This window comes from Glandiceps talaboti, chromosome 15, assembly GCF_964340395.1.
Source record: "Glandiceps talaboti chromosome 15, keGlaTala1.1, whole genome shotgun sequence".
Classification (NCBI taxonomy): domain Eukaryota; kingdom Metazoa; phylum Hemichordata; class Enteropneusta; family Spengelidae; genus Glandiceps; species Glandiceps talaboti.
This window is the reverse complement of record NC_135563.1, coordinates 7,599,413-7,623,508: the sequence shown is the minus strand read 5'-3', so window position 1 is coordinate 7,623,508 and position 24,096 is coordinate 7,599,413. Positions and strand designations below refer to the sequence as shown.

Below are 24,096 nucleotides of genomic sequence, written 5' to 3'. Positions count from 1 at the left end.
TATTCTGAAATCCTTGAATATATGTTTACAGTTTTTTCTTATTTTTTCATTTCATGTTATTGTCCCACGCTACTAGATTTTAATAATATTCTTCTAAATGTTCAGAAATAGAAGTAAATTCTCCCCATTTTATGAATGTAAAAATATGTTCACGCTCAGTCGGCTGCTTAAACCACGGTCGGTCAGATTATCGGAAACACACTTCTTTTTATTTGGCCTGACTTTGGCAAAGGTTGCATTACTTGTACACGTGACTGCATAGCATGAGGTCAGGAATTGTGAATAAAGTGTGATGATTTATAAACTTTACATGCCATATTGAAAATACCCATGACAAGATATCGTAAATCTTGTACTCACAGAACATTCTTTTGAGGTTGTTGAAGTAGCTAGATACTTGACTAATAAATAAGGAATACGTAATAGTCCCGTTTCATGTGAAACTAGTTCAGGTACTTATGATTGTCTGACAAGATCTAGACATCACACCATTTTGTCACAATCGTTCGAGGATTGTGTGAATCCCAGAAAGGTGTACAGGTACTGGGTGACGTACAGGTTCGTATAATGTCAAAATACATCGATACGTAATCCAAAGATAAAGTGGATCCCTAAACTTATCACGACTTTCAGAAGCAAAACATAGTAAAATTCTATCCGGACACTATGATAATTCCAACAGTGATCGTTCGTTAAGGTTGGGTCATATTGACAACTGTTTAGCTGTAAAGGTTTTCGCATGACCTCGACCTTTTGTTTTGTGAAATAATTTATACCAGAAATGCATATTGCCATGTTTAGGGACCAGTCACTTTATCCAATCTAAGGGAATGTCCATGGATTGACGGAGTCGCCCTGTGTTTGACTTTGGGAGAGAGGTTTGGGTTATTTTGCTTTTTCCTTAGCATGATATAACTTTACCTTTGCTTGAAAGCCACGTATAATAGTAAATGTATACCTATTACCATATTGGTTAATGTACATTTCGTGCCAAACTCGTATAACGTATCTCAGACCACCAAGGTGGCAAGAAATGTCAACATCACGCCCCTGCTTTGCCCTTCACGTACCATGTCTGTTTTTTATACTGAATGATGTTGCTCTTTCGAATTGAGAAAGTGTATTGCCGACGCTTACACCCTATCTGAAAACTTTAAAAATTTGAATGCTGCGCACCCTTGACATAACAGAATGTACTTGCGCATGGTATGTGTACACACATACTTTTGAATAAGTCAGTCTGAAGTAGACAGGCACCTTCATTAAGACAACAAGTACACGACACCGCGTGCAAACATACATTTATACAAGGGAACTGTAATTTAACACCACCTGACTTCTTGGTACTGGTCTGTAAAGTGGTACTCGCCAGTGACTGTACAATTTGATGTGGATACCATTCGGAGATCTGTTTGAAAATTAAAAGGTTAACAGACTGAGTAATCGAGGTAAGGCTTAGTGTACTACTCATATCTATACCTTTCGTAGAGCGATTTATTCACTCACATTCTACGATCACTTTAACGGTCTGCCTGGCCTACAACGGTATTAGTTTGAAAGCCGTTACATTTGTGTCTGAGGCTTCCTTCAAGTTGTAAATCGTGATGAATAAACGTCACGTTGCATTGGCAGTGCAATTCATAGCAGTAAGCAAACAATTTTTATTGAGGCCGTAAGTTGTAATATTTCAACCACGTTCGTGCAAGGTCGACGTGTGCTTTTGTCCTGGAAGAAAGAGACACACACATTTCAATGCCTCTAACTTTAATGATAAATCGGTTATTCAACACGGGTATTGTTTCTCTGTTTTAGATTCACTTTTTCAACCCTGAGTTTTCAACAAATCCCGGTTTATGAAATACGATATATTGTATTTTGTTTTATAAGTTTTTATGTGACAATAAATACTGTACACATACAGCATATACATGTAATTGCCACTTCTACGGAGCCGGTCGGTATCGGATTAACAATGTTTTACGGCCTGTAAGTCAGCATAAGGAGACTCAGCATGACTACGCTAAAATCATTCAAAGGGGTCAAGAAGTCTAGCTACACTGAAGTCGGTTTTTAAAGTTGCAAATCAATTTTTTTTTATTTTTTTTTTTTGGGGGGGAGGGGGGTAAAATGGAACGGGATATTTCTCTTGATACCTGAAGGGATTGGGATAACGTTACGAGAATCACATTGATATAAGCGTAGAAGTTGTAAACAGGGTGAACTCAAGTTGACAAGAAATTAAAGTCCTCGTCTTATTTATATTGCGTTTACGATAATAATATTCAGCACATCTGATGGTAAGGCATATATTTTAAGGATAAGAAGGGAATATATTTATAAAGTTTGTCTCACAATGGCGTGGACAAATTGTCTCGGTTATCGACGTTGTTTATAGTGAGGATAAAGGTTTCAGAGAGAGTGAACACCAAGTTTTGATCGGCCAAATTTTGAGGTCGAAATTTTCTGAAAACTAAATTTTCTGTATTTCTTTCTTAACCTAGTTAAAGCTAATTTTGCTGTGTTTTCGATCGGCCAAACATATTTGTATATATGCCTCATTTGAACGCAGATAAACACAATTATTTAATGTAATGAATGTAACCGTGTAAGAGAAGACGTAAGAAGTCTGAACGTAGTGATTTGTCCTTTACCCATATTATATCAACATTATTAGTCCCCTGTATTTGATTGTTCGCTAATTCTTGAAGTCCTGCCAAGTCTAAGACAACTGAAGTCTGTCCTTGTTGTGATATAGGATTACGAGGACTCCAGTGTCTTCCCCGAGTCGGTTCTCGTCACCCTCAAAACTGGTGTTTGTGTTAAAAGGCGACGACTTCGGTACGTGGTTAGACTAGGTATGTGCTTTGGTAGTTCATTCACCTAAATTTGGTTCTACACATTTGTTGGTGAAGTTTTCAAATTAGGGATCACGTCTAAATTTCATAAAAAATGCATGAGATATCTCCCCCCCCCCCCGATTTCTATTGTCTGGGTTACAAATAGGTCACGTGTTTCAGAGTTAACTGTTAACTCCTCATTCACCTGTTTATATATGCAGGACTTTTGATCCCTAAATGAGATAACCTTTACGGGCTTTCCATCCGGTGTAGGTAAACAGTAACAGAGCCAAAACATACAAAGTAAACATCGTCAAAGGTACAACAAAGCTGACAAATTTGTTTAATAGATTAAAATATTCAGTCGTAGACGAACTTCAGCACTGGTGCACAAGAATTATATGTGGAGATTTTTTGACTTATGTTCAATAAAGATGGGATATGTACGTTGAGGGTATTTTATTCCCAATACCTACCTTCAGAGTACAGAGTGACCATTTGCTCTGCCACACTTCAATGCCCTCAGGAAAAATTCGCAGTCTAATTTAGGGTACATGTATACGTAGTGGCCCATTGAACTACTTTAAGTTAGAGACGAATGTTTACAGAAGGGGATCGGATCATCGGAATGTGGCAGAGCCAGGGGACAGAGCGCCTTCTGCGAACGCTTAGAGCTGATAAACAGCTACAGATTGGCATGGGGGGTACAATACACTCAACATTTATAGTATCATCTTTAGTGAACATAAATGTAGTCAAAAACATGTGTAAATCTAGCCTTCGCGTATATTTTCCTGTCACCTGAATTCTTAGTAAGAATACGGAGCACTGATATCCCACGCCTAAACAAATACAATTGTTTACCACTGTAATAACTATAATTTACAAGTCTACGACACCATGGGTTATAACATAGTGGCCATATAGTACAAGATGAGACACCCCCCCCCCCCCCCCATTTTTCCAAAATCTCATAAAGTACCATCCATATCTCTTTTTTTATATTTGAATATTTCGTCATAGGCGAACAACACTTTCTTTTTATTTCAGTAATTCATGGAATATCACACATCACCAAAACTAAATACTTGGTCATTTTTTCTGTCAAATTTTGCAAAGAAACACTCTGAAATACTTGATTGTTATAAGACTTTGGCTGTATGATCCATGTCTCCATGTCTAATGTACTATGTGTAATTGTATGATAACACACATCACCAGACACTTACACAATGTCTCCTACCAACATTATGTTTTGACAAAAGAAATTCTGAAATGTGAACTTTCTTTTTTCTTTTTTCTTTTCACGTCATGTATTTCAACTGTTATTTTCTAGTGATGTGTTTCACTTTATTTCAAGATTTGAACATTTTGGCTGGTGGCCATTAGTACTGAATAAAGATATGTATGTATGTATGTATGTATGTATGTATGTATGCACATGTATGTATGTATGTATGTATGTATGTATGTATGTATGTGTGTGTATACATGTATATGTGTGTATGTATGTATGTATGTATGTATGTATGTATGTATGTATGTGTGTGTGTGTATACATGTATGTGTGTGTGTAATATGTCTCTTTTTATGAAGGTCAGGCGTGAAGATATCGTGCGTACTGTAATAAATTATTGATAGACAGTTGAACATTTATTAAGTTTATCGATTGCCCATTTTATGATGCGTTTTTCTTTTACTCAATTCGCAGAGGTGTGTATTGTGTTCAAGAAGCATGGCGAATTTAGAATGCAGCGGTGATTGCATGAAGAGATGGTTTAAAACTAATTTGTTACTTCTGCTAACCCTACTTGGAGTAGTTGTAGGATTCGTGCTCGCAGTTATACTGCAGGTAAGAGACTCAGAGCTGATGCCATGTATATAGATAGAAGACATGAAGACAGACCTCTGATTAGCTCTATTTTTACTATTTGCCAGTCCTAAGTCACACAGTTTCAAAACTTAACTTGCGTCTTTTCTTTCATATTTTTGTGATGCTGTATGAATTTTCTTTTATTTCTATTGTGTATTCTCTTTTATGTATGTGTGTGTGTGTGTGTGTGTGTGTGTGACGAATAAAATAAATAGAAAAAAGAAAATAGAAATCAAATCAATAAAATAAATATGAAATAGAAGACTAGTTGGAATCAAGGAGACTTGAAAAGTTGGTTGTGAATGTCGCATTTTGTGTTAGAGAGAGAAAGCTTATTAGTATACTGGCATTTTCTTCCACCATAAAACTGGCACACCACGCCCGACTTATAACAATTCACTTCTTAAAGGGTCATGTTTCAGTACCGGGTCATCGCATTTGTGATAGGATAACATGTGGGCCATTCTTTTGTTCTGGACCAACTTTTTCTATAAATACATCGTCAAAGTTGTTGTGTGTCAACGCTATTCGCAGTATCCTTCTCGTTATCTCTTTTTCTTTGTCTCGATTTACTTCAGAAGGCTTAAAACCAGTTTTGCAATTATTTGCCCTCTTTACAATCAATTATCATGCATCTGATGTACATGACTTATCTGTGTACTTTAATATCGGATCCAGTATTAGAACTGCCACCTGTTGGTCTTTTACCAAACTGTCGCTTTCTCTTGCTACCTTTCTAGCCGTATGACATATCTGATGATGCTATAATGTGGATTGGGTTGCCAGGTGACCTCTTTATGCGGGCATTACGATGTATGGTTCTCCCTGTATTGACTGCTAGTGTTATTACAGGTAAGAGTCCCTCTTTTCAAGTCACGTGACTGTAAAATATATTGGCTGTGACAGGATTAGGGGTGATCACAGTGATAAATCGTCTATTTAGTCATTAACGCGTCAAATCATACAAAACTACACAATTCCTGAGTACACTGGCGGCCGTGTGTAGACCTTTCGAGCAATAACCCTATAAATCGAAAATGTGTCACACAAGGTCACCAATTCTAGTCAGGTTTATGATACAGCAATAAATGCTACATATTATAGATCTACTAAAGTTCGTGTTTGTATGCTAAACCAACTGGACATTGTGTGATGTATACAATAGACACCGGTGGAAAGATAAACAACAAGGCGGAGCCGCGTTGTTTATCTTTCCACCGGTGTCTATTGTACTTATGCCCGACAAGTTCACAGGATGGCAGGATTAGTCCATCTCACCCTTGCTAGACTAGATTAAGATAAAGTACACACTGTCTCACCCCTTGCCACGCTAGGTGATGATAATAACTGAGATAAAAGTGTACACATTCGGGTGAGGACACACACAGCATGCAGTGTTCACGGCGAAGAAATAAGCCATACAACATTCACAAGCCCTGATATGACTGAACAACGAGACGTGTCTAATATTATAGTGTAGCTCATCTGAAGATCTGTGTAAAATTCGTTTTTTAAATGTTTACCGTTTCTTTTGAATGGTAACAGTTGTGCCCTTCATCCTTAAACCCTTACTGTGCAGTCACTACTCCATTCATGGTACAGTAGTATGACTTATTTTTAATACTACTCGCCACAACTATTTTTCTCCGTAATTAAGTTCTCCTCGTAATTTTGGCAAATTATTTTGGTCCGGGTCGTACTCTTGCATTTCATTCTTGAGACCATGGAGGCTCCCCTTCCATGTGCAGGTATATGGTTTCTGACTTTGCCGGACTGGTTTTACTTGAACTACAAAGGTCAACCCAATTCACACCTTCTAAGTCCCCCTTTGTCTTACACTATCCAATACTGATAAGACTTCAGCGGCAACTCAGACAAGGAGGTGGTTATAACCCGCTACACAAACTTTAATATTAGCTCCGGTAGAGGACTGCTAATCCCGTACATGTCAAACAATGTGTCAACATTATGACAGATAAAGGGCATAATGTATCAATAACTCTTATGCCCTTTATCTGTCATAATGTTGACACATTGTTTGACATGTACGGGATTAGCAGTCCTCTACCGGAGCTAATATTAAAGTTTGTGTAGCGGGTTATAACCACCTCCTTGTCTGAGTTGCCGCTGAAGTCTTATCAGTATTGGATAGTGTAAGACAAAGGGGGACTTAGAAGGTGTGAATTGGGTTGACCTTTGTAGTTCAAGTAAAACCAGTCCGGCAAAGTCAGAAACCATATGCCTGCACATGGAAGGGGAGCCTCCATGGTCTCAAGAATGAAATGCAAGAGTACGACCCGGACCAAAATAATTTGCCAAAATTACGAGGAGAACTTAATTACGGAGAAAAATAGTTGTGGCGAGTAGTATTAAAAATAAGTCATACTACTGTACCATGAATGGAGTAGTGACTGCACAGTAAGGGTTTAAGGATGAAGGGCACAACTGTTACCATTCAAAAGAAACGGTAAACATTTAAAAAACGAATTTTACACAGATCTTCAGATGAGCTACACTATAATATTAGACACGTCTCGTTGTTCAGTCATATCAGGGCTTGTGAATGTTGTATGGCTTATTTCTTCGCCGTGAACACTGCATGCTGTGTGTGTCCTCACCCGAATGTGTACACTTTTATCTCAGTTATTATCATCACCTAGCGTGGCAAGGGGTGAGACAGTGTGTACTTTATCTTAATCTAGTCTAGCAAGGGTGAGATGGACTAATCCTGCCATCCTGTGAACTTGTCGGGCACCGGTGACACCGGTGGAAAGATAAACAACGCGGCTCCGCCTTGTTGCTTATCTTTCCACCGGTGTCTATTGTATACTTATTGCCTTCAATGGTGTGATTGGTGGCCAATGCACTGTACATACTACAATTACTGTACACTTTCAAAACTTACCTATACGCTTACGTGTCTTATAAATGTAACAACTATGTACTCTATCTGTATGGTGTAACCGAACTATTCCAGTTTTTGACTTTTCACACACCATGGTGTTCAGATATAATGTTGATGTTCAATATTTCTAATATTGCGTGGAGTTAGGACATCACAATGAGAAGTGTGATATTTCGAGTCAGCATCCGATTCTCATATTAAGTGAGTCTCTTAGTTGTACTCAGTGTGCAAAATTGTCGGTCATCCACCAAGATCAAAGTTGTCACACCTAATGCTACTCTAATGACGGGAGCCCTCCGACACATCCAAGTATGAAAGGATGCTGATGAGGGCAGAACGACACCACGTATCTTACAATCTAACCTAAAGCTTCCCGGTTTAAGAGGTGGCGAATAACTTACACAATGTATACACACACTGAGACTGTAAGATACGTCGTGACGTTTCGCCCTCACCGGCCTCCTCTTAGGGATTGGCCGATGTTTGAGGGCGCACCGTCACGGCGTACCTTACAGACTAACACACACTTTGTCACAGTAGTTATTCCATATTATATAGTAAATAACGTTCCCCGGCGAGTACCCACTTTAATAATACACGCAATTCAGATCTGTGCTTTACTAACGGGATACAAGTACATGTAATTGTCCTACATTTAATGCCTTTCAGTGTGTTCCTTGTCATTTCTGGTCATATGGATGAGAATTTGGTATTTATTTTCGATTTTATTTTAATTTATAAAAAAATTATCATGGCTTCCTACTTGACAAATCAGTTTGAACCAACATTGACAAAATCTGTGTTTGAAATTAAACTCAATACAAGTTGCAAAAAAAACTATTTTAAAAACTGCAAAAGGTTTGTTATTGTACGTACAATATAAACCAAAATTTTACACATTTATCAGTCTTTTGCAATGTATTGAGTTACAAACAAGGACTTGGCATATGTTGTTTCAAACATCAATTTTTCAAGTAAAACGCCATGATAAAAAAAATTATGACTTAAAAATCTAAATAAATATCGCACCCATATGGCCACTTTAACTACTTCACAAATACATATGTGTGGGGTTTTTTTTTTACAGCTACGGCATCTTTGCAGCCAAAATCCAACGGTAAAATGAGTGGTATTACGTTCGCCTATATTCTTGGGTCGGTCTTCCTGGGTGTCCTTGTTGGGATGTTACTGAGTTTAGCCATTCAACCGGGCAAACGACCAGACGCTGACAACATCAATGAAGATTACCAACCAGCCTATTATGAAACTCAGGACGTCATAGCAGATCTTCTGAGGTACAGTCAAAATAACGAAGCCTGAAACAAAACTAGGTCTAGTTCGACTAAGATCTTACTAACATTGTTACATGTTATCGTCATGGTCTGGCACGAGCAGCCTTGTTCCTTTCTTCAGCATCTATCGTAGAAAGTCAACATTGACACAGTCAGTGGTCGATCATACAACCAGGTTGTGCTGTGATGACGTCGTTTATTTACTTATATTGTATGTTGAAATATAATTGTGAATAGAGGAAGCAGAATCGAGACAGTGATTACAATACACCAATCTCAGTCCGAGGCCCGGCTCCCTAAATATAACACGATTCCACCAAACACCAGCAATATCAAACACTACACAGAATCAAACTATTTGACTGGTGTTCGGATATTTGAATCTGTCCGTGATACGAACAAACCATTTATTTATTTCGCTCCGATAATACTGTGTGTAAGCTAGAAATGTATATATGGCACAGTACACTTACACAAGGTAGTAAGAGAACAATACGAAATATTAGTTTAGGCTAGCAGACGTGTGTATTTCTCTGTTGCCGAATAAATGTTGTGCATTTGATTATTTCAGAAACGTGATAACTGACAACATCGTCAAGGCCTGTTTGCAATCTGTAAGTTACTGAGATGACATCAATTTAACACACACACATACATACATACATACATACAAATGTACAGACAGACAGACAGACAGACAGACAGACAGACATACACACACACATACATACATACATACATACATACATACACACATACATACATACATACATACATACATACATACATACATACATACACACATACATACATACACACACGCATTCATACATACATACATACATACATACATACATACATACATACATACATACATACATACATACATACATACATACATACATACATACATACATACATACATACATACATACATACATACTTGCTACCAATAGTAAACCTGACGAATTTTAAAATGTGATAAGTTACTGTTTCACTGTTATAAAATATTTTCAAAAATAAAAAAGACCAAAATCTAATGTCAGTTGTATTTGTGGTGTTAGGGATATTGTAACTTTGATGATATAACAACGACATAGCATAAATTCATTTCGGTAGTCGGTCGTATCACAAATCAACCGACGCCACTTTTCAAATCTCTGACATCCGATCGCACCTATAGGAGAAATAAATGGGGGAAAATGAAACCATACTTACTTTTTCTTCTAAATCATTGTTATCAATATTTTCGGTTTTTTAATGAAGCTAAAAAGTTCCAGCTTTCGTTTTGCTAACTTCCAGATCTATACAGCTTACACGTTTGGTGAGAGAAATATCACGAGTACCAATGGAACGGAGATGATAGTATTGGCGAAATCGAATGAATATAACGATAGTACCAACATTTTAGGTGAGAAACTTAGGTCAGTGAAATATAAATACAGTATACTTGCACTCTAACAGCACATATTTCTGTAGATTTATATACCATTGTCATCGTCTCATCGAAAATACATTTACCTCACCATGATTTCGTCCACCACAACTCTTATTTGTAACCAAATGAATTTTTCATTTCTTTTCATCTATTTTATTTATTATTTTTGTTATTCATGTATCTATCTATCTATCTATCAATCTATTTATCTATCTATCTATCTATCTATCTATCTATCTATCTACCTACCTACCTACCTATCTACCTATCTATATATCTACCTATCCATCCATCCATCTATCTAATATATATAGTTATTTATGTATTTGTTTGTTTATTTATTTATTAACTTATTTATTTATTTATTTATTTATTTATTTATTTATTATATAAATATATATTTAGTTATTTATTAACTTACTTCTTTATTTATTCATTTATTTTATTGATTTATTTACTTCATCGGGTAAAAAAAACATTGGCGCCCAAATGTCTGCATGGAGTTCCAATACATTTAAATGTTGTTGTTTTTTCATTTACACTAAAATGTAGCAAAATATGCTATCTTACTTTTGAAGTGTGGCATGTGTAGTTTCTTGTTGGTTTCTGTGTGATTGTATCATGACAAAAAGGCTGCACGGCATAATTGTGAAATTTACTGTACCCTGGGTACAAATTGATGTACTCCAAACAATGATGTTATTGCATTTTACTAATACTTTATTTCAATATTTTTACCTCTTGTTACATTTTGTCTGATTTCATTTCTAAAAAAGGTGTTTTGGTATTTGCCCTCGCATTTGGAGTCTCCATGTGTGTGAATAAAGAGGAGACACGAACCATGTTTAATTTCATGTGGTCACTTCGCATAATATCGATCAAAATATTGACTGTACTATTGTGGTAAGTACACCATTATAGAGAGTAAAGAGAAAAATGTGATTTCCTGCCTAGAATATGATTAGTTTGTTTTACGATGTTTTAATGACAGCACTGATGACGAATGTATGTATACATTTCACGTGTCTTTTTGTTCAAAAAATCACTTGTTATTAATGAAGAAATAAATGTATAATTTTACCTCAAGAATGTTAAAGCAATCGAACTTCTTTGAAAATCTGTCCAAAATCTGCCCCGTCACGGCGTACAACACAGACTACAAGTAATACCCAAACGTCTAGCTATATTTCACACATACAATAAATGCTCAGATATTTCCATGTCCGGTTGCCACCCCTGTATAAAATAACAGTGAAATAACAAATAACTGCGAGCGTTATGTTTAAATTATAATAACTCAATTCATATTTCTGTGAAAAATCACATTTTGTCATGTTCATGTTTTTTTTACCTTTTTTATCACAGGTTCCTCCCTATAGCAACCGCAAGTCTTATTTGCAAGTCATCGTTACAAGTTACTGATCTGGCAGCCGTGTGGACATCTCTTGGTTTATTTGTAGCCACAGTGATAGCTGGTCTGGCCATCCATGTCTTCATAACTCTACCCCTCATCTTTTTCATTATAACGAGACGTAATCCATACTTGTACATGTTGAGATGTTCAAGGGCTATTGTTATGGCTATGGTTGTCAAGACAAAGTAAGGATAAATACCCATTCATGTAGAAAGTAACCAATACATATCTTCAAGGTTGACATGGCTTTGTTTTGTTTTCCATAGTGTCAACTTTTGATTTATGTATTTTTCATTTCAAAAGTCAGTCCTATTCCAATATAGCTAGGCTTTCGCCTGCAGAAAACCAGTGTAGGTAAACTCCAGTCAAAATTATTTCTGCCTTTAGTTCATTTTGTATCGATTACTGCTAGTGCTATCAACTTAAATGAAAAGTCAAGCCAGACTTATTTCTGCCTTAAGTACACTTGTATTGATTACTGCTATCAACTTAAATGAAAAGTCCAGCCAGACTTATTTCTGTCTTAAGTACATTTGTATCGATTACTGCTATCAACTTAAATGAAAAGTCCAGTCAGACTTATTTCTGCCTTTAGTACATTTGTATTGATTACTGCTATCAACTTAAATGAAAAGTCCAGCCAGACTTATTTCTGTCTTAAGTACATTTGTATCGATTACTGTTATCAACTTAAAGGAAAAGTCCAGTCAGACTTATTTCTGTCTTAAGTACATTTGTATCGATTACTGTTATCAACTCAACTTCCATGCTATTACTAATCCCCAAATTGCTTGAACATATTTCACGTCAGTAGAGCTTTACAAGATTTCAAATTTGGATGAGTTACTGAAGTGCTATATAATCACCCCCAAATCGTAATATAAAGTTGATAGCAATATCAACTCAAGCGTACTAAAAGTAGGAATATGTCTGACTGGCCCTTCCTTTAAAACACGTTTAGGAAAAGGGGTTACATCTGTGAAGCCTGGGCTTTATTAATCAGTATGAAAAAGAACATTAAACATAGTGTCACGTATTCGTGTGAATTAGTAGTTACCCAGAAGACATTGCATACTTCAGATGACTGTTTTTGTAAGTGTGTAACTGCAACGTACCATGCCGATATTAAAAAGAAAATGTGTTGGCATAGTTATGGTGACTAGTGTGGAAAAGTTAACATATTTACTGGGATTGAAACGATGAAGCGTAACCATGGTAACGGCAATATAAATGTAAACATACGATATAATTTGGTGAAGTTAATTCGTTAATACGTTCAATGGTTGAAAAAAAGACTTGTCACTTTGCTCTCGTAACCATGGTAACATTGGTGTGATTTGCATGCGCGTATATAGATTTCCTGAATCCTTGACAGCTGACTAGGTATAATGTTGATACATCAATTTTTTCTTTCAAACAGAATGTGATGCATGAAAAGAAATAATTTATTATGTCTACCATTTTCATTCAAAAACTCTCATTTTCATTTTTTTCACCAGTTCTGCAACTCTGCCGGAAATTTTCCGAGCTTGTGAGATCAGAAACCATGTCCATAAATCCGTCAGCAACTTTGTGGTACCGTTGTCAGTTTCCTTCCGAGCTGATGGTTCGGCTGTATTCATCGTTTGTGGCGCTATGTGGTTGGCACAGAGCTCTAACATGTCCCTAAATGGAGGCCAACTAGTCACCATGTTGTAAGTTTTATTGACAAGTTAACAAACTAGATAACACAATTGATGTAAGGCTAGGTGGTCTTTCGCTTAAAATCTAAAACCTATGACCACTTACTACCAAAGTTTAAGTAACGTTAGACTTTCAATTAGGCGGGACGGTGTTTTTCACATCTCACAAAACGTTTTTGCACAAGCAGACACTGATAGTGCACACATGTAAAACAGACACTGACAGTGCACACATATAAAATGATACATGTTATCTCACACTGTGAACACAAATCAACATCATTGTCGGATGACACATGGAAAGTGCTGACAAAAAATCAATCTAAATCTATGTCCAACCTTTTTTTCCAGCAATATACATTTATTGTTTTTATGGCGAGAATCAAGGAGAGAAAAGCAAGTCTAGAATGTATGCTTTCTCAGTCATAGACAAATGTTTTGGCCTGTTTCAATCATAAATTATGTAATGCAACTTTTATATAATTCACTGCTCATGAATCACATACAAATGACCCTGTGTATATTTGAATCAATTAATATATTTGATAGCCAATTGGCTTGTTTCTGTTAATTACTTTACCATGGATTCGTTACAAACATCTAATCATTTCAAATGCCATTATTGTACACTTGAAGAAAAACACGAATGTAGGAACTAGGAACTAAAGGCCCTTTTTAATAATCAGTGAAACTTAGTTATTCTATCATTTTGCTCCCCTTTATGTATGGTGTGCGATTGTGTGGGGGACCTTTCCCTTTCTGTGTAATATCAACAAATGCATGTCACGAGGTTGAGGCAATTAGGTTTGTGTGTTATCACCTGGCCGTCACCTTTTGACCAGTCATTCGTTCTTGAATATCCAATGATTTATATTTCACGGCATAGTTGTTCAATCTCTGCGCTGAGCTGATATACATGATACATGGCTTAAAGTGGCACAAGTTGAGTTTAAAAGTGAAAATACTTACAAAATAAACTAGATGAGAATATTCTAGTATGTTAATCTCGGTACATAACTTCTATGAGACATTGCAATTTCTATAGATCTGTTCTGGTATCGTTAGAACTAGTACTGTTGGTTGATTGCATAGTGTATTTTTATACGTATTATAAATTACGTCGATCATAGGTCATAGTAGGATGGTTAATAATATGTTATATCCTAACGCAAGGTTTGAGTTCAGTCAATTGCAAATAATGGTCACATCAGTGAGATGACATGTCAACAGCTACAAGGAGTAATGCCGATGAGGGCGCCCCATCTCAACGTAGCTTGCAGACCTAACTGAATCTGGAAGCTGTCGATCGCGATATTTTGTACACTGATATTCTAATAATCTTAGTATTTCATAACCTTCGGCCGATGTGAAATAACATGATTTTGATAATGTAATTATTTTATCATTATTAATGACTCATTACGGTCGTTAATCTTTCAGCATTGTTTCATGGGTGATGGGCAACAGTCTCCCTTCTGTTCCGAGTGCCAGTATCGTTGCTATAGTTACAGTATGTAGTGCCGTTGGGGTACCGTCAGATAATATTGGTCTCCTGCTCACCATGGAGTGGCTGTTGTAAGTAAACACATGTTGCAGGTTTTGAGAGATATTGATAGTATAGGTACATGTCGCACCAGGAGTTGTACCATGTAAATACTCCGCCCTTTCTCCGAGTCAGCATGGGCACGTCCCGGGGCACGTATACGAATATTTAGGGTTCAAAGCCGTGGTAAATGTCACACATTTCGTTTATGTATAGACGTACTATATACTGTCCGTCCCGTAGCCCAATATAGTGTTTTCATGTATGAACGTAAATGTAGTAAGTTCTGAATTATATAATTACTTTTTGATAAAGGTACATCGATTATCAACAACACAAAAAACGTTATGATGAATTACTAGTATACCAAAATACAGTGTTGAAGACTTTTTTCGTCATCTCCCGACGTTTACAGATGTATGAGGGCGCCCCGTCACGACGTACCCAGCAGACTCGACGTTGTATAATGTATGCAATAAAATCAAGTTCAAAGATGGGCTTTTTGCGTACTGTGGGCTAATACTTAATAGGGAGATGAAGGACCTTCCATATGAAGGGGAACGGGGATGTGCCATCTAAAAAGTTACTTTTCACGAAAAATATCCCTAAATATGGGGTTGATAAAGACACGCATTTTTCCTTACTGTCCCTACTCTCGACTAAAAGCTCAAGATTAAATCGCCTCAAAAGTCATACAAACTGCACCCATCGAGAATCTAACATGACATTTGTAAAGGTAGGTAATCATGTGTCCGGGTAATGTTATGCCTGATGTTATGCCTATATAGCACCCCCAACGACAGAATAATCTTGAATTAATCGCGGGTCCCCATTTTCCAAACACCCCAACCGTACAAAAGGATACATGTTTTGAATCTGAACTGCATACCCCTTTTTTATAAATTACACAGCCAATGAAAATTAAAAGCTTATACTGTAAAGATTTATCGGCTTAATATGCCACTTCCACATTATAACTTCATCAAATAATCCTAGCGTGCAATGTCACCTTTTAAATCAAGTATTAATCATGAGAACGAACGTAATTCACGTGAAGGGCATATGCCGCACGACGTCAATACTCAAGCCCCTTCCACCCCTGAGTAATCATGAGCACGTCCACTTTTAGATAATTGTATGGTGAACAATAAAATTGATATTTAAACAATTATTATTCGAGTTCCTAAAAAACAGTACCGTGACAATTATTTGTGTATTTTGTAACAGGGATTCACTCCGAACTGGAGTGAACTGTTTCGGACACTGTTCCTCCGCTGGCATTGTCGACTCCATCATGGGAAAAGAAATCCAGGCTCTTGAGGAAGACCTGGAGAAGAAAGAGCCAGGTGATGTAAAAAATGAAGAAACGGAAGGCTTACAAAATAATGGATTTGATGGGAAGGTCGTACCAGAGAATAAACTGGATACAAGGCTTTGAAGCAAGTGTGTTCACGACGCGCTCAAAGATGTATTCTTGTATATCACCATGGCTAATGCGAGGTTGTATTTTGTCGGAAAAACGTAGTTACTTCATATGATTGTAATACCATATACTTTCAATATATAGATGCTTCAGGTGTTGGAAAATATAGACAAATACATTATTGCCGGTGTCTTTCCGCCCACACCGCCTTCTTTTGCGAAGGGTATTAAGGCCGACGAGGGCGCCTGACACAGCGTACTACATTTTGTATCTTGCAGACTAATAAAGACCAGTATTTCAAAATATATAAACTATTCTTTTGTTAACAAACAAAGCACGATTTTAAGAAATTGGACTATTCCAGTCTCGAATGCATTCAAAAACTAACATATAGAAGTTTGTCGCTGCAATGAATTATTATACATAACGCAATAAAAGATAGCAGGGCCAACTTCTATAATGACGTCACCTTTTCAGTAATCTTGTTTTTCGATGCATTCACAGGACAATCATACATATAAGTTAGTTGATCATAATCTGGTCAACACTTGTCAAAATATTGGGATCACACCATTGCTTGTTAAAAGACTCTAATATAAACACTAATAGATATAATGAATAATAATAACAATAATAATATAAACATTACTTTTAAAACTATATTTTCTCAAATATTTGAAATAGTGCATTTTTAAAGGGAGCGTTGTGCTAGGGGCATTTATATTGTCAACGTACATACAACATGTAGGATTTAGAAGTATATGGGTTTAAAAAATTCTGTAAATATTGATGTTAACGAATTCTGATAGTTTCCAATAATTGTGTGTGTGTGCGTGTGTGTGTGTGTGTGTGTGTGTGTGTGTGTGTGTGTGTGTGTGTGTGTGTGTGTGTGATACGAATTATGTATCCTGATTGGAAGTCGACAATAATAATTCATCGTATAAAATTTGACTTTGGCTGATTAAACTTGTATTTTAAAATATCATTTGATAGCGTTATGTTTTTTCAAAGAGATAGCATTTCTGGTGTTATTAATCTAATGACAAAAGAACCAGTAAAACACCAACGTTGCTATAGTAAATGTAACAACCAGCTATGACAGATAAAAGGCTAACCGTGGTCGATAATACCACGTATACAAGAAGAGAACAATTAGGCAGTCGAACTACCAAATGGAAAGTTTTTCCTAGATAGTTAAATGTGTAATTCTGCTCAGAACCTTTTTGAGTGTTATAGATTTGTTATGGATTTTATCGGTGCATATCGATCACAGATGTTGGAAATGTATTTACAAAGTATCGCCACGGTAACGATCGTATGCGCGTCACGACTGCCACCTACAAGAAACGTGTATACAATCCTGGCGAACGTACGACCTTATTGATACCCCAGACAAGTGGTCTAAAATGATACCCATGGTGTCGTCATTGGTTGAGGTCACTAAAGGTGAATCAGAGCCTGATAAACACAATTACTGTAGTTGTAGCCGTGTATGCTGACAGAGGTAAATGCCTCATATTTGTCGGTTATTACCTCTCACAGTTGTTTGTTGGAAGAAAAGAAATCAATAACACTTTGTAGTGCCACACATGTGGTATAAACATATGCTATGACGCAGAAGGAAAATAAATGGTATGATGACTCGTTCTAAAACCTGTACCTGTGTTCCATTGTATCTCCATGACAACAGATAGTCCCTATCAGTAGACAGTGCTACTCTGAATAAGGTATTGTGTACCTCCAGTATTACTATTCCCTGGGCAACTTTTGTTTTTTTGTTTCATTTTGAATTTTCTACAGTGCATTACAAACGTTTGGCCTTGAAGCACCCGGCATGCACTTGATTGAACGCAATAAATTCATTTGAGTATCGTATATAAAAGAGGTTTTATGACTAAAACAGTTATTATAATAAACAGAATATACCAACAACACGTTTTTAATAAAACACCATTGGAAACATTTCGGAATACAATTGGTATCCAGGTCTATAGGTGGCATTCATATGAAACTGTCAACAAAGACCGATAGCTTCAATCATATACTCTACATGAAATGTACGGTATATGCTTCAATGCACTCCACTCCCGCTGTTAATGTTTTCAGGCTATCATGGAAGGGGAGTTGTGAAAAACATGTTTACGTTTTGACAAGTTCAACGACATATGTTGACAAATATTTGATGATGACGTTACTATTGTAGAGGAAGTCGTTAATTGCTGGCACAGTGGCGGCCATCATATGTCAAAAATATGTATTTCTCGCCACCCTTAAAATCATAATCCATCACGTGTTGTATTGAGCTAGGGTCAATAAGGTGTGCTGATCTCTGCTATCATCCTTTCCATATGTTTAATTGTTCTCGAACATAGTTAGCACAACTCAACCAATGTCAAACGTATATGCATATTGACGTCTATGTGTACGTGTGCCTGTATGTATGTATGTATGTATGTATTTGTATATGTGTGTATGTGTGTATGTAGTAGTAGTAGTAGTAGTAGTAGTAGTAGTAGTAGTAGTAAATGATAGTGGATTGTTCAAAGCAAAGTGACCAGAATAATACTAGTGTATATGTATGCAAATTATGTAAATGATGAGATAAGGTCAAAAGGTTGAAACCCTAAAATTGGTTATGTGATTGGTCTGAAGTTTGGTGTGGATATTTGGAATGCTGCGTCAATCCTTTATGTGTAAATGAAGACTAAAATTTGACTTCGGGTGAACAGATACAGTCATGCTCAAAAAATGGGATTTTCGTCCAATGACAAAAAAAATCGAAATTAGCTGTACGTTTAGTTGTGCGATATTGATAGCAAGTAACCGTGATGTGGTAAAAAACAAGTACCATCAAAATCTTTAATTTATATTTCTAGGTGTGTTTATATTAAACATTGTTCAATGTAAGATGATCATAAATCTACTGTTCACTTTTTTGTTTAGACTTTTATTTTGGGTCAAAAGATTCTCATTCTTCAAAAATGCTTTGTTAGGTCGCAAGGACAAGCAGGTAAACTATAATGTCTGAAATAGAAAATAATCTAGATAATATCAAATTCAGTTATAATTGCCCATGTTCAATTGACAGTAGTATAATCACTTGTGCTACTATATCATTGGCGCTGGTGTTTTCCAACGTACGCACGTGACAACCTTTCAACTGAATTACACTAGAAAACATTTCAAAATACTGTTTCGTCATTTATTTATCAGCGCCTAGTATATATACAACCACTGGCGTAAGGTTTAACAATTCATTGAAATGTGTTCTGAAGTCGCATATTCCATCACAGCATGGATATCATACTTGATAGCGATGGTACCGTCTCTTCAAGGATTCTCCGTTCGAAAAACACCTCTTTCAGTTTTCATAATGAATTTGAACCTGGGGATTATCTTGATTTATTTAATGATGCATTCGACGAGAATCACAAACACCAGGCATTTCGAATCATGATCATCTTCCTGGATGCCGTTATCATCTTCATTGGAGTCCTGGGGAACTTAAGTGTTATCATCGCTATCTGTAGAAGCAAAACTATGCGATCTTCCACTTTTATTTTCATCGGGAGTCTAGCTGTGAGTGATCTGTCCATCACTTTATTTTGCCTTCCATTTACACTCGTGTACACCCTCCAAGAGGATTGGATATTTGGTGGCGTTATGTGCCATATAATACCGTCAATTCAAACATGGGCCGTCTGTGTATCAAGTGTAACTCTTGCCATAGTGGCTGCCGATAGATACTATGTAGTTGTGTACCCAATGAAGACGAAGCTAACCACGAAACGTGGATTTTTCATCGTCATCTCTGTGTGGATTGCATCTGCGTGTTTCGTTGTACCGATTGGACTTTCCTCGAAACTGGAATTTATCGATATTCTTTCAATAGTACATATGGTGAAATGCACTGAACAGTGGTGGACAGCATCGGGGAAGAAAGCTTATAACCTCACCCTGTTCCTTTTGCAATGTGTAGCCCCCCTCTTCGTCTTGATTCTAACTTATCTACGAATCTACCTGAAGTTAAAGAATAGAATTGTACCAGGAACAAGAACAGCTAACCAAATAGATGCCGAAGTGAAACGACAGATGAAAATGACCCGTATGTTATCAACAGTGGTTACAGTGTTTGCATTTGGATGGTTACCTCTAGATATTTGGATCCTTTTATCGGATTTCCACTTCTCAATCATCGACAATGAGAATGTAACAGTCGGTTACCATATATGTCACACTATTGCCATGATCACCACGTGCATTAACCCAATTGTTTATGGTTTAATGAATGAGAAATTCCGAAAACAATATGGCCGACTGTTTCAGTTGTGTTCTAAACCGAACTCCACAACAGTCCAACCTATTGGTGCCGTCGGCGGGCATCATCAGGTATCTATAAACTCAATAATTTAGAACTGCTGGTAAAGTGTGATGACTAGAGTATATATGGAAATCAAGTTAATTCACCAAAGGTACTTTCTTTTACAAAGTGTTGAACATATATTGGACACAATATATGACTGTCTGACACCATTCATTGACCAAATCATATCTTTCATGAGGACTTCAATACCGTTCATCGCATTGATATAAAATACCGAAACACTTCCATCAACAATTTCAAAATGATATTCGGATTTTTGTTTACTGTAACAGTTCAATGTTGCGTCTTTTTCAGAGAAGTTCTAAAATATTACAATTGTATTATTAAAATATTACAATTGTATTATTAGTAGGCATATCGTTAGCCTGATATCAAATGTATTTATCGTTATGGATAATCCTGCTCCCTGTATGAATATTATCAATAAAGTTTTATGTTACCATAATTATCTTATCGTATCTTATCTTTCGACACCTTAGTCCCAGAACTGTTCAAAATATGGCGTCTTCCTGCAACTAATGTGTACGTTAGTTTGAAGTACCCAAAGACTTTGTCAACCTAACGATGGAAATCACAATTGTTTTAACGAATACAATGCATAATAACCTCAAACAAAGGTGAAATTCGACAAACATACACGATGTGGTCAGTGTCTACACGTTGCATTTAATTTACCAATATAGAGTGAAACCATACCACTTGATATGATTGAATATATCAAAGTACATACTATCTTACCCACAAAATAAAAATACAAGCACCGGAAAGGACCATATGGTTTATTGAAATGATGAACTCCATTTACATTAGCGTCGCACATCTATAGGATTTATCCGAATGATAAATCAGTCAATCAACTATCCAAGCGTAAAACTGTGTTGATGTTGTAGGGAATTGATGTGCATCTGAATGTTGGCAATATGTTACACACAGTGATGTATGAATTAGACTCGATGTACAAGTTAGGCTAGCATTTATCGTATCATATCGTGTCATATCATATCGTATCATATCATATCATATCATATCATATCATATCATATCATATCATATCATACAATACCATACCATATTTCAGTAGCTATCTATATACGAGCGAAAAATGATACGAACCAGAAACTGCCTTGTATCACTAAAGAAAGCATGGTGCTTTGATATTAAATTTCGAAGTATTCCAAAAATATTGATATCAAAAATCGGTAATAGTTCTTTGTATGGCTGTTTAATAGATGTTTACATTTGATGAGTTACCAATATTGAGTTACCAATATGATTCATTTCATTATCACATTCATGTCAGTAGTGAACAGGCATTATCAATTCGAGTGGTTCGATTTTAGAAATATACAGTGAGTGCGCCAACAACGGACACTAAGATGTTTAAATTGGTACAAGGAGTTTGTTCCTATTAAAAGTTAATCAACATTACCTGAAGCCCTTAAGTAGCATAGGAGACGGGTGTGTAGCCACAGTTTTTACACCAACCACCAACTTTTCTGGTCTCTTCTTTTTTATTTTCATGCGAAGCTGTCCCCTCGGAAAAGGGCAAGAATAAAATAGAGACAAAGCTGGTACCAAATCAAGCGAGCACCAAGTACAAGAAGCTTAAGTTATTAGTGCTTTTTTGAATCATAATGAAAGTATAATGTTATAAATCCTGGTTTTATCAATTTTGATGTATTTATCCACTTTATAAAATCTATCACCTCTTTTTAAATTAAACAGAAACAATAGGTGATGTTTTAATTCCTGCACTTAATATTATACTACTTATTGGGAAATTTCCACTACATAAATAATAACCCAAATTTCATATATTGCAAGATATGATGATATAAATGCGGAAGCTAAATCTTGTAATAGAAACCCTTTTACATCAAAATCTATATAGTATATTTTTGTGTGTTATTCCGTAGTTCACTAATACCTCTATGGTATCCAGTAAGATATGGTCAACCTATGTTTCCAAAAAGTATTAAGATTTGGATTTATTTTGTTGTACTTTAAGTCGTTCTTTCTTATCAGCAAGTGTCAAATTTGAAGTTATTATACTCAATATCACAGACACAACTCCAACACCAGATATAAAAAACAGGTATAGCTGGAACCATTGCTAAGATTGCTGTTGAAGTTTATTTAATCCACTAAGCAATTTGTATGATCATTTATAAGCTGAACATAGACGTTCTAAATAGTTAATTAATTCTTCAATACTTTGTATTTTTTCACTAATCATATATTTATATCGACATATTTTATTCAATACTTTTCTCAATATATTTGAGATCAATCAATATAACTCTTCTTGGTGTAATTGTAGATATATCTAATGGAAGGTTGGTTGTTACCCTTGAAACTAAATGTGCAGTATTAGAACCTTTATGTAGAACTTCAACTGATCCATCTATCTTGATGATTATTTTGGCTCGTGTATGAGATGAACACTTTACTGATATGTTATTAAACAGTAAATCATATTCACCCTCCGTATTCAGTTTGATGCAATCTATGATTAATGTGCCTTTAGTTATTATTTTATTATCATTTGTCATTTGTACAGCTGCCGTGTGCACGGATAATTTGGTTTGATTTTCACTTTTTAACCCCAAACACTTTTCTTCTGGTGTGTCATAGAATAAGATGTTTGATAATTCACCACTCATTAATGTGTGACCTACATACGTCTAATGAAAATACTGTTTACTGTGCAATTATAAAGATGAAAGGATACGGCCATACATTGAGTGACACTTCCTTAATGGATTTGCTATTGAATGTCAGAAAGACTTTTACTTCATATCCCATATTGACACATCAATTGTCATATGTGATTAGTGTGATATCAATATCCTTGACAATATCCTTGACATGCCTGGGACGTCTAACTAAGACTAGTTTGCTGCTGTTTTCAGTGCCAAGCTAAAGAAAGTCAATCCACTGAATATAAAGGCCACTCCAACCTCCACCCCCAACGCCCATCAACTCAATAAAGAGTCGAGTGTGTGTAAAACATGACATGGTTGTGAAAGTTAGTTGTATAGTATACGACATATGACTAACATTCATAGACGTAAACAAACTGACAAGAACATGACGTGAACCTACGTCAGAGGCACCCGCAATTGTTTTGTATAAATGTGCATGTCAGTTTGATATTGTGATAAGGAGAAAACATTTCGGCACCTTCAAAGTAAATTGACAGCTAATAAAGACAACCTTTTGATCAAAAGGCAGCTCGAGACAACTGATGTAAGGGTTCTACCTATGACCCTTGTTACATCAATCAGGTACATTCAAAAATCGTG

The 24,096-nt window shown here is 36.2% G+C and overlaps 1 protein-coding gene across 3 annotated transcripts; it reads left to right on the top strand.

The window, feature by feature from the left end:
* Nucleotides 1-469: 469 nt before the first annotated feature.
* Nucleotides 470-17,124, top strand: LOC144446738 (excitatory amino acid transporter 3-like). Of its 3 annotated transcripts, XM_078136562.1 has the most exons (12): nucleotides 470-558; nucleotides 1,360-1,448; nucleotides 4,549-4,689; nucleotides 5,451-5,562; nucleotides 8,703-8,910; nucleotides 9,479-9,521; nucleotides 10,210-10,318; nucleotides 11,122-11,248; nucleotides 11,711-11,944; nucleotides 13,259-13,453; nucleotides 14,882-15,016; nucleotides 16,212-17,124. In XM_078136562.1, exons 3-12 carry the CDS (start codon nucleotides 4,573-4,575, stop codon nucleotides 16,420-16,422), a joined length of 1,491 nt encoding a protein of 496 aa, XP_077992688.1. In that variant the 5' UTR covers nucleotides 470-558; nucleotides 1,360-1,448; nucleotides 4,549-4,572; the 3' UTR covers nucleotides 16,423-17,124. The 3 variants fall into 3 exon arrangements, with proteins under 3 accessions (XP_077992688.1, XP_077992689.1, XP_077992687.1); XM_078136563.1 differs by lacking the exon at nucleotides 1,360-1,448; XM_078136561.1 differs by lacking the exon at nucleotides 470-558 and having other exon boundaries at nucleotides 1,341-1,448.
* Nucleotides 17,125-24,096: the final 6,972 nt, after the last annotated feature.

What these genes read in the sequence shown, in the direction of transcription:
- LOC144446738 (XM_078136563.1), top strand. Translation starts at nt 4,573, where the DNA reads ATGGCGAATTTAGAATGCAGCGGTGATTGCATGAAGAGATGGTTTAAA. An exon ending in CGATAGTACCAACATTTTAG is followed by an intron (nt 10,319 to 11,121) that starts GTGAGAAACTTA and finishes TTTCTAAAAAAG; the next exon opens with GTGTTTTGGTATTTGCCCTC. An exon ending in CTCACCATGGAGTGGCTGTT is followed by an intron (nt 15,017 to 16,211) that starts GTAAGTAAACAC and finishes ATTTTGTAACAG; the next exon opens with GGATTCACTCCGAACTGGAG.